Genomic DNA, 11,513 nt, shown 5'->3' with positions numbered 1-11,513 from the left:
TGTGATATTACCATAGACATAGATTAAGTACCCATAAATAGGTTAATCTATGTCTATGGATATTACAACAGCTACACACACAGGAAAGCTTTGCCAGGCCAGTGTCACTTAGAGACCTCACATACACTTAAACAGAGATGTCAAAAACAGTGCAACATTTGTTGTATTTCACCATGTTTTATTGAAAATGATACAAAATAAATTCCTGACACCACAATTTCTATGCAGAAATGACACTAACAAAAGCCTGTTCTTAGCCAACAAAAGGAAAATGTAATCAATAAATAAACGTATTACAGTAACATTACATTATTGGATCTTGTCCACACATATCACACATATCTTTATTTTGGGTGGTAAAACAAAAAGAAAAACTGATAGAGAAGTTTACAGCATATTTGTAAAAGAAAAATACTGTGGTATATGACATTACTGACATCATATGTTCTCTGATCTCATATGTTCCCTGCATTAATTCAGGCCCGTAGCCAGGGGGGGGGGGGGTCGAGGGGTTCGTTCGAACCCCCCCCACCCCCACTCGAACTCCCCAACACTGGGCCAACAATGAAAATAACTGTCAGATAGCAGTAATTTGAAGCAATTCATTTCCATGTATTTTAAGAAAGGGGAGCAACAGACAAACAATGAAGGACAGCAACAGACTCACAGCAAACTCATAATGAATAAAATATGTCTAAATTAAAGTGTTTGAAGTGTGCTCATGTATTTGGGGACATTGGAATAGGGAGCCAAATGAAGTACACTTTCGGGGGGAAAAGATCCCCCCCTACCACAAGGCTGGCTACGGGTCTGTAATTAAAAGAAAATAACACTGTCTCCGTTAGAAAACAGTATTTTTTTTTAAGGAAACGCATTGTTAGCCAGGCAGCCACCATAGTCCCTCCAGTTCACTCAATATGATTTCGGTATGACAATGAAGAGAAAGAAACCAGCAACAGGCTAATTCATTGTTAACATTTAGAACTCAGTGTTGCTCCAGGCCTGTCTGATCTGTCTCCATGGCGACCCCAGGAGAGAGGCGATGAGGAAAAGGAACACGAGAACCATGCCCTTTGCCAGGGCCAATGAAGACGACTCGTGTGGGGGGGGTGTGTGGGGGGTGGGGGGTGTGGACGATACATAAATCATTTTGTTTTAGATTTAAAAGGGTCCACTGTGTGTATTTTAGTGGTTTATTATCAAAACATACACTACCCATCCACAAAGGAAATGACCCAGGCCGGATTCGGACCTGGGCAATGTTGCCCACACATGGTATGGCATATTGCTATTGTTTTTTTATGTGCTATGCAAGTACAAATGTTTTTAACTGACTTGTAAGATGACTTACCTGTGTAGAATCTTGTGAGGGGAAAGGCCAATTCTGGCCAACAGACATCATTTCTATCACAATCAAATTCAGTGAAGTTGATCTGGAACCTGTGCAATAAAAGAGATCTCTCAATACCACATATAAGTGAATATTCTAACACCACTGCACCACATCCAACATGAACTTCACTGTTGTACCCATAAGTGTGACTTTAGGAAATAAAGTACTAATCTACAATGTACTTTATGTCTCATGAATGTATTATACAGTACATGTAATATTGCATTTATTTTTTATGTTACTGACAACTTATTACGTATATAATACTACATTTAAATGGAAAATGGTAAATGTAAATAGCTTTTTAGCGCTTGAAGGAGTGGAAAGGCGCTATATACAGTAAATGCAGTCTATTTACCATTTTACATTTACATAACTTACAATGTAAAGCACGGGTTAAAATAAAGCACTGCTATCAAAAGACAGAAAGGAGATAAAAGCTTCACACAGTAAAACACCCTTTTATGCATTTCTTCTGATTGTGACCTTTTACATTACATGACAATAAGGATTAGCTGGGAAAAAGAATTAAGTCCATTTGGAGTGCTACCAGGAACTTTGTAAAAACTTTGTAAAGATGGTGCTCTTTGGTGACAGACTTAGTTAATATTAAAAGTTATAGAATACCAAGGCACTCATCTACTTTGTAGTTAAAATGATTTTATTGTAATGGGCAAAACATAATTAAAACACTTTGAGGCGTTTCGGCATGGAGCTTTAATTATGTTTTGCCCATTAAAATAAAGGCATTTTAACTTTAAAGAAGATGAGTGCCTTTGAATTCTACAACTTTTAATAAGGATTAGCTGGAATTTAATGGATTTATTCAATTTATCTATTAGCCAATCAGGTTGTTTGATGATCACGTTGTAAGCTCTTCAGGATCATCAGGTTCAGAAAATAGTTGCATGATTTTTTTTACAAGTGGTGATCTCCACCTAGCAATGCGTATTATAAAAGGCTTTCCTCACCTTGTTTTCAAAGGAATACTGAGTAGTTCCGCGAAGGTGACGGACGAGGTGAGAGGAAAAGATTGACTTTCACTGACATTCTGGCATTTGCTGCCTGTGTCACAGTGTATTTTCCATGTTGCTGGTTTGATGCTGAGAAGAAATAATAAAAAAACAAATACTTGTAGTTATTAGATGTAGTTGTGGCATGCTTTGTGGTTGTGATGCTGTGATGAACACAGAAGTTGTGCATCACACAAACAGTATGCACTATGCCTAACAACTTTGTTTTGATTATGTCCTGACAAGAGTTCAAAGCTGTGCTACTAAAACTTCATAGTACAATACGCCTCATGGTATACCGTATTTCAAAGAATAAAGTTTACAGCATTTTGCAACAGTTTTGTCCAAATTCATGCAAGCAACTTTAAGTTGTTGTTAGTGTCATATCCTATAAGACGTACTGGACTTCTACGGTGGATATCTCTGCATGCAGTCCTCCAGTGAAGAAGATGACAACGTGAAGCTGAGAGGGGACACCCTCACACAGACCTGGGCTCTCAGGATATACAGATGTGCTGGAGTTTTGTACAACTAGTTAAACAACCAAAAGAAAGAAAGAAAGAAAGAATTACTTTCACTCAACATAATATATGTGATAATGAATGATTCACACATACAGTTAGGACATTTAGTCAGGTTTATGTATAATATCTGACAGCTAAGTATTCCCTCAGTAACCTTTATACAGTAATTGGCAATGGTGAAGGTGCAGTGTCTTATTTTAGTATTATAACTTCAGCCACTATAGCCTTCTCACTTTGGGTCTGCTATGTGTAGCAACTGAGTCATCACCTATTTAATTTATAGAACAACGATGCAGTTTTTATTTGAATGTTACACTCACTTTTCACATCCACCCAGTCAGAGAGGTGGTTGAAGCTGGGATTCCCCTTCCTGGCCACAACTGTAGCGGTCACTAAGGAAGCTAACACGGTGTAGGCATTGTTTCTGCAGAAAGGAAGAAAAATAAAAACATGAGCACACTGCTTCGTTTTTCACATTAATCCACGTTGCAAAACCTACAGTACACACATAAAGAACTCTTTACAACACTGTTTCCAGTGCATAAAAGGTACAACACAAACAGGTTTTATATACGTCAGTGACGTGAAGGGAAAATGTTGTTTATATAATTCCCATTTACGTGCTCACATTTTACTCCATCCTATAATACTTGCTAAATAACGTCACAAGAGCGCTACCTTTAACTTTTGGAGATTTTTTTGTCTGTTTTTTTTTACAACTGCTTTTCAGTTCAATGATTGTGATTGAAGGCTGCGGTAAAATCAGTCATTAAAACACAGGTAGTCCTCATATCAATCTATTTCAAAGTTGCATCAAACTTAAATTAAAACAACTCACTAAAGTTCACTGAAGTGTGTAAGAAGAAAAGTGGTTAAGTTGGGGGAAGAATGCTATATGATTACAGTACCGGTAGTTTATACAATAAACATAAGCACCAAATCACTTCTTTTGAGAGAGGTAGAGTAAGGACCAGGAGCTCTGTTGCGTAATTCATCCACTGAATCTGTATTTGAACCAATTGGAACAGATTTCAGCTGGTTTAAACCGGTCTGAAACAGTTTTAAATGGCATTGGAACCAGTTTATGCTGAGCCACTTTGAAATGGTTTGAATTGGTCTGGGCCAGTTTTAACAACTTTGAATCATTTAGAGCTGTAACCTGTTTGAATCAGTTTGAATTGGTTTGAACCTGTTGGAACCAGTTTGAACTGAAATCAGTTCGAGCCTGTTTGAACTGCTGAGACAGTGAAAAAAATGTTTTTCCCTACCTGAGAGATCTACAGTCGGTGAAGTTGTCTAGGCTGACAGAAAACATGCAACCAGAGGTGGAGTTGACACCGAAGTTCACCGGCCTCAGTCCAGCAGCTTCACAGAGCCCACTGCCTCCTATGAAGACACACGGAACATGCCTCATGTCACTCAGTTCTCAAAGACATTATCCTACCAACTGTCATTATTACCATGAGAAATAATGTGATCTGCACTGTCTCATATACAAAGAATATTGGCCAAAAGTTGTTGCTTGCAAAAACACTTATTGGTTCCATTAGACCAATTAATAATTAACATCAACTACCAAACTGCCATAATTTATAAATTATGGAGCATAGTGTACAGTATGTACGAGCCATTTTACCTGGATTCCATAAATTAATGGCAGCTCTTCGTACTACTGTGGCTGGTGACATCACTACACCACCAACGACAGGTCTTCCTACAAGATAACCTGAAATGAACAGAGATTACCAGATAATGTCTTAAAACAATTTAGCAGATGAACACATTATATTAAATATTAGAAGCACCACAAGACAAACAAACCTGACGTCCCTGAGTGAGATTGAGCTGTGTTGTCTCCATTCAGAAAAACTGCTGACACTTTGGTAATCAATGGGACTACACAAAATGATGGAATAAAAGTGTTTAGGACATGAAAACTCATTTTCATTTTGCATTCTGAATGAATTTAGCAGTATTTTATTCATTCGTAATCATAAAGTTGTATACTTACCGCCTGCCTCCAAGGAAAAATCTCCGAAGCTGTGCAGCAGAGTGACCTCAGAAAGGCTTCCGCCTCTCCAGTAAAAAGTGTAATTCAAAGCCATAGTCACATTCTTGCATAACACCTTACTGGATTCTGTGGTTTAGCAGAAAGTTACAATCAAAGAACTGCACCACAAAATGTCTAATAGTTTAAACAACACAAGACGTCACTATAAATTAAAAATATAAGATCTAACCTGATTCAGTTGAGTCATTTTGGCTACTTCCAGTCCATTGCCAAAACAAGGTTGAATCAGTTAGCAACTCGTTGGTTACATTGATGGTTACTATACCTAAGAAAAGCACAGTATATGTCTCAGTCACAATACATTTTTGTTTGTTTTTGTTTTTCCTTCATGCAGCTGTTGTTACCTAGTCTAAGAGTAATTCTGCAAATGACTAAGTCAGTTCTTACATAGTATATCGCAACACTGACTAGCAGAGATATAAACCTACCTCCATTGCCATCGCTCAAATCCGTTGCCAAGTTGGTAGGAAAAGGTGTGCAGGTGCTGGGGAAGCTCACACATTCAGTCTGAAAATTCTCCAGGAATGCCACCGGTGCACTTTCCAAACACTGGCCAAGCAATGACCCCTAAAACCAGGAGGGGGGCATAATAATACTGTACTTAAAAAGCTGTTCCCTTACCAATGGGCAGGACAGTCCAAGTAAAGAAAGTAAAAGCCAAGCCACTCACATTTTGTCAACGTAGGTACATGAAGTGATTCAATTTTGGGGGCCAACGTTTTCAAGATGACACACTTTCAATATGGCTGATTTTTTTGTGTGCAATAACTTGGCTGATGTCAGCACAAAACAGCATAGTTGTATGAAACTATTTCCGGCACAAGCATCAGAATCAACGCTTTGGTGTTGAGCTCTACCTATTTGATGAATATTCCAAAGAAAAGCTAGAATCTTAAACATCAGTCACCATAAAGAATATTTATACACTGGGGTTTTCATAGCTTAGTGGGCTAAGGTGCAGCTGTACCATTACACCGGGTGACCTGAGGTCATTTCCTTATCCTTCCACATCTCTCTCTCCCACTCATTTCCTATCTATCATTGTCTGAATCTATCTAACTATTTGAATAATAAATATGTAAAAGACCAAAAAATATCTAAAAAAAAAAAGAATATTACAGTACACCTCACCTGAGGGATGGTGAAGATGGCATCTGTGGCCGTAAAGATGGGCCCCCCTTGTCTGTAACTAGACACAGGCAGTGGAACAGTCCTCTCAGAAGACCGAAATGACGGAGATCCCCTGTGAGGCCTATTGGGAAACGATGAAAACCAAAAACATTTAGGACTGTAAATGTCCTCATTCATCTCAGTCACACGTATATACTAAGTGTTCAGCTGTAAGCAATACTTCTTTGAGTTTGAATACATTTAGCTTCTTGAAAAGTGGAGCGAAACATCTTCAAACGTAGAGAACTCAAACCTCAAACCAGAAGTGCAGCTGTGTTTACAGATAAACTCTTTGGATACATGCGTTGTAGATAAACTCCAGGTAAATGTATTTACATTCTTGAAACAGCATCTTTTGCACCTTCCTTCATAGCTGAAGTGCTACCGAGCAGCAACCCCCGCACCCACAAAAAAGACAGAATACAAACAAAAAACAGTTCCAAGACACTCTACTTTAGTGTTTCTCAACGGGGGCTCTACAGCCCCCCAGGGGAAGTTGGGGATCCTTAGGGGGGCGTTGAGAAAGATACAGCTAAGAAGGGGCGGTGCTTAGTTGCCATTGAGGCGCATTAGTCTATTTTATTTTTTAACACTAAGGGGGGCGTTGGCACATTTATGATGAGATCATGGGGGCGTTGGAAGGTTTATGGTGAGGTCAAGGGGGCGTTTGTTTGAAAAAGTTTGAGAGCCACTGCTCTAGATGCTTACACTGTGTTGCCACTGTAGAAATGTCCCAGCAGAGGGTTGTTCTCTGCTGGCGAGGTGACGCACAGGAAGGAAAACCAATCAGGTGCATCTACAGGCGCTGGATTAGAACACTGGTATTCTGGAACTAAATCAACGGCGCCACCCAGAGGTCCCAGCAGACAGTGCGACTCAAAAAGTTGTTTTACTGAGAGAGAACAATCCTGAGAAGACAGAGAGAAAAGAGAAAGTTGTGTCATTATTTCCAGAATGTGAATTGTGTTCATATTCAGTTCAATTTCATTTTTTTGTGCTGAATTACCATAACTGTGGTTTCAGAACACTGTATACATAACCATTGTGGAAACAGCAAGAACTATGTGTCATTACATAATCACTAGACCTCTTGCACATCAAGCTATGTGTCGTTGTATGCTCAATAGTAGAGTAGAGTAGAGTAGAGTAGAGTAACATTTATTCATCCCGAAGGAAATTTAGGTGTCTAGTAGCATACATATAAAAATAAATAAATAGATTATTTCAAATTAAACATTCAAGTATAAAAAAAGTCTCTCATTGCAATAGTTGTTACTGATTGTTGAAGGAGGGATGGAAGGGGGGCATGGCAAGGGGGAGTGAGGGGGGATTTATGCGGTCCAGTCACCAATAACAATCTCTTTCATTGTGTTTTTCTGAGTTGTTGAGTTAAATATCTGGATGGCCCTGGGGACAAAGGACTTACGCAGCCTGTCAAGTCTTGCAGGGAATGGCGAGGAATCTGTGGCTGAACAGACTTCGCTGGTTGGCAAAGACTGAGTGCAAGGAATGGACTGGACATTAGTAGCGCCCTACTGTACCCACTACACCTCTTGACTTGTTTCCCAATGCTATGACCAGAGTATTGACATAACCTATGAATTTTCACCTGGGAAACCACATAACACACCACATTCAAAGTCGTGGAACTAACTGTTCAAACCATTCAAACTGCTTCTCTGGCCAGCGCTGAGCTAGGGGTCTAGCAACACTGCAGTGGCTGGTGAGCAAAAAGGTTTATGTCGAGCCCTGACTCTACTGTATGACTTTGAGTCTGTCTGAACCCTCCTGTGTCAGTCTGTGCCCGATAAAAGAGAGCCAAGAAGCCAAATTAAGACATGATGATGATGATGATGATGATGATGATGATGATGATGATGTCACATTATTACCCTGTCACAGCAGCAAGGCACGACACACACATCTGAGGCAAGATCACACGGGCAGGATCCCAGGGGATGGTAGACTTGATTAGGAATTATTGTTCTGTTGTCTGGCGAAAAAAAGAAGAAGAATGTGCTAGATCATTAATTGAATACCATACGATACGATACGATACGATGAATTTTTAATTCAATATCTTTACAGGAAAATTGTATTACAGCTCATTCTTTTTTCATAGATATTGAAAGGAAACAACCCTAGGAAGCTGCACTCGGCTGCTTAACCCCTTAGCGCAGCACCTATGTTATAACCTTACTGTCACCAAAATTGTAATATCTATGTCTTAATCTGTTACTTATGGCTCTCGGCACTGTCATAGCAATGTTGTTATGATGAAGTTGATTATTTTCAGCAAATAGTGAATAGGCCCGCCGGCGACCCCTGCTGCAGTAAGAGGCTACAGCAGGGAACCCAAAAGGACAAAGATTCAAAGATAAAAAGAAAAGACAAGAGGAATACTAATACTGAATATAGAGGAAAAGAAAAGTAAAAAGAAAAAAAGAAGGGGAAGGAGGAAAAGAAAGAAAGAAAACAACAACAACAACAACAACAACAACAAAAACATTATGAGTAGGTACTAAGTATAGCATATATATCACCACCCCTTATAACATGAGCCCACAAGCCCCATCTCATACGCACACATACACCCCCCCCCCCCCCACAAACACACACAACCGAGAGCACCGTGACCTGTGACCCCCCACCCCACCCCACACACACACACACACACACACAGCAATAGCATCACAAAGCCACCCCACTCTAAACTCCAGCTTTCATGTTTGGTAATGCAAGTGACATGGTGGGTAACATTTGGTGAGGATGTTGATGGGATGTTCTAAATATGTTTAACGTTATATGCGTGTGTGTGTGCCATTCTTCATCACTTATAGCTACTTAAAGAGACACTGTGTGAGATGTTTAGTTGTTTATTTCCTGAATTCATGCTGCCCATTCACTAGGCATTAATTACCTAGTTAGTTACCTTTTTCATGAATACTTACCACCAGCATCAAATTCTAAGTATTCATTATGACAAAATTGCACTTTTCATACATGAAAAGGGGGATCTTCTCCATGGTCCACCATTTTGAATTTCCAGAAATAGCCATTTTTAGCTGCAAACATGACTGTACTTGGACCATACTATCAAAAAAATGTTTATTACTTAGTAAACTTCCATGTAAAGATCAAATAGGCAATAGGCAGCCCAGTTTCAATGAGCAGCATAGTTGCAGTACCTTTTTGGACCATTTCCTGCACAGTGTCCCTTTAAGCATACAGTATATATCTTGTGCACAATATTTCTCAATGTATGACTACTACTACGAGTGTGGCTTGAGTAAAGGTCTGCCATCCACCCCTGCCCAACATGAAGACGTCACAGAGTAGGCTACCTGATGCGCGTTAACTTGAACATCGTTCATCGTCTAAACTGTCGGCTACTTCATGTTATGCATGCTTTTAAATCCTAGTCAAGCTCTGATCCTAATTAAATCCAGAAGAACACATGCTAACAGAGTAGTTAGCCAAAGCAAAGGCTGGCGATGTTGCTTGCAGATTTCTGTTGACATGTGTTGTTGTTGAGCTTCACTTACCACCAGTTGTGCTGCTGTTCACTTCTTGAGAGACTATGGCAAGGGTCAATAAACAAATAAACTGGAACCAAGTCCAGAAATTCACGTCGATCCCCATAGGAGAACATATACAGCCTAGAATGTAGGCTATTTCTTTTCTACTGTCTGCTTTGTGACTAAAGACGCCATATTGTTAAAGTTAAACCCATGGCAACCTTCTTCTGTCACGTTGGTATCCGACCGTCCAAGTCGGTAGATTATACCGCCACCAAACGTTCTGGAAGCGGAACATTATGGGGATTTTATGTGAGGTGTGTGTGATCATTATAGTCATGATGACCGTGACTTATCAAAGGACATAGGAAATGGCAAATTAAGATATGCATGAGATACGATATAGTCTACACACTTTCTAAATAAAAAAGCCAATAGCTCCCTCTAGCTTTATGTTAAATGTGCAGTGTGTAATATTTTTTTTTGTTTATTTCCAGAATTCATGCTGCCTATTCACAAATTTTACCTTTTTCATGATAAGGCCCATTTACATCGACCTTCACATTCCAATTAAATTTCTAGAAATAGACACTTTCAGCTGAAAAACTTACTTTGGTCATCATACTAATGAATATTAGTTTATTACTTTGTAAATATTCATGAAAATATCAAAATTGACAATAGGCAGTTTTCACGAGCCTATTTTCTGCTCTCTATCTGTTCTACATTACTTGCTGCTGTACTCTGTACTGACCCCTTACTCTGTACTTGCTTGAATGTCCTCATTTTGTCCAAAAGCGTCTGCTAAATGTAATGTAATGTAAAAAGTTTGAGTGAGCAACATAGTTGTAATAGTCTACCTAGTCTGGTGCACCTTTGTAAAATATTGCATTTGTCTAATTATTGATTGTTTTTAAGAAGAGTTGAATTATTAAATAATTCACTGAAACAGTGGCATTATCCATATTTATTATTCTGTCCCATAATGTAAAAAACCTTGTAGTAAAGGTACATTATAATTCATTACTTTCTTATAAGAAACAGTATAAGGTCTTCGTTTGCATAAAATAACGTCACATTTGGGTAAACAAGCTTGACTGGATATTTTAAAATGACAGCTCTCCAGTGATGTTTACAAGAAAATAAAACATTAAGACATGTACTATATTGCACGATTATAATAATCACAATGCTGACAACAAATTTGAAGGCAGATCACTGACACTGACACTTAACCGTCCAGACACCATTGGAAAAAAACACAGACAAAAGAAAAACACAAGTTGTGATTTAGACTATTTGACATTCGATTGTCCATAAAAATAGAGTGGCCTTGTGCAGAAGAATGTACAATCTATAAGAGCAAGATACTGTATAATTGGAAACATATAGGCTAAATGTTGTCTTGTAAAACAAATACAAATTCAATATTTTACCAGACAGTGTACCATAAAAAAGGCAAATGGACATTTGTACAGTGCTTTCATGTAGTCAGGAGAGTAGTCAAAGATGCACCTCACACTAAGGCTGCCTATTGCTGCCAATATGGAGTGAACCTTTGCCAGCTGTGGCGTATCGTAGTGCTGTTACTAGGCACAGGCACAGGCTGTACTAGGCATCCAAAATACATCTGCTTCCCTGCATTAAGGATAGCATGTGCAGTGTGCAACAGTTTCTTCACATACTGTACACACACACACACACACACACACACACACCTACGCACACACACCTACGCACACACACAAGCAAACATGCGCGCACCCACGACAGAATGCTGGTAACCTCTGAAAGATGCCACCAAGTATATGAGGAATGCAACAC

General features: G+C 39.1%; 1 protein-coding gene across 1 annotated transcript; it reads right to left on the bottom strand.

Moving 5' to 3' along the window:
- Positions 1-163: 163 nt before the first annotated feature.
- tctn2 (tectonic family member 2) lies at positions 164-9,916 on the bottom strand. Its single transcript, XM_063195601.1, has 15 exons — positions 9,717-9,916; positions 8,064-8,164; positions 6,880-7,079; positions 6,133-6,253; positions 5,430-5,568; positions 5,171-5,266; positions 4,942-5,067; positions 4,752-4,826; positions 4,567-4,656; positions 4,199-4,316; positions 3,251-3,354; positions 2,808-2,937; positions 2,365-2,496; positions 1,351-1,440; positions 164-1,099 (listed from the first exon to the last, which is right to left on the bottom strand). Exons 1-15 carry the CDS (start codon positions 9,811-9,813, stop codon positions 979-981), a joined length of 1,740 nt encoding a protein of 579 aa, XP_063051671.1. The 5' UTR covers positions 9,814-9,916; the 3' UTR covers positions 164-978.
- Between the last annotated feature and the right edge of the window lie 1,597 nt (positions 9,917-11,513).

Source organism: Engraulis encrasicolus, chromosome 3, assembly GCF_034702125.1.
Source record: "Engraulis encrasicolus isolate BLACKSEA-1 chromosome 3, IST_EnEncr_1.0, whole genome shotgun sequence".
NCBI lineage: Eukaryota > Metazoa > Chordata > Actinopteri > Clupeiformes > Engraulidae > Engraulis > Engraulis encrasicolus.
Note: the sequence above shows the minus strand (reverse complement) of the source record. Positions and strands in the feature narration are given on the sequence as shown.

Coding starts and splice junctions, on each gene's coding strand:
- tctn2 (XM_063195601.1), bottom strand. CDS start 9,813: ATGGGGATCGACGTGAATTTCTGGACTTGGTTCCAGTTTATTTGTTTA. Junction 6,254..6,879: donor TTCTACAGTGGCAACACAGT/GTAAGCATCTAG, acceptor GTTTCCCAATAG/GCCTCACAGGGGATCTCCGT. Junction 1,100..1,350: donor CTCACAAGATTCTACACAGG/TAAGTCATCTTA, acceptor ACCCCCCCCACA/CGAGTCGTCTTCATTGGCCC.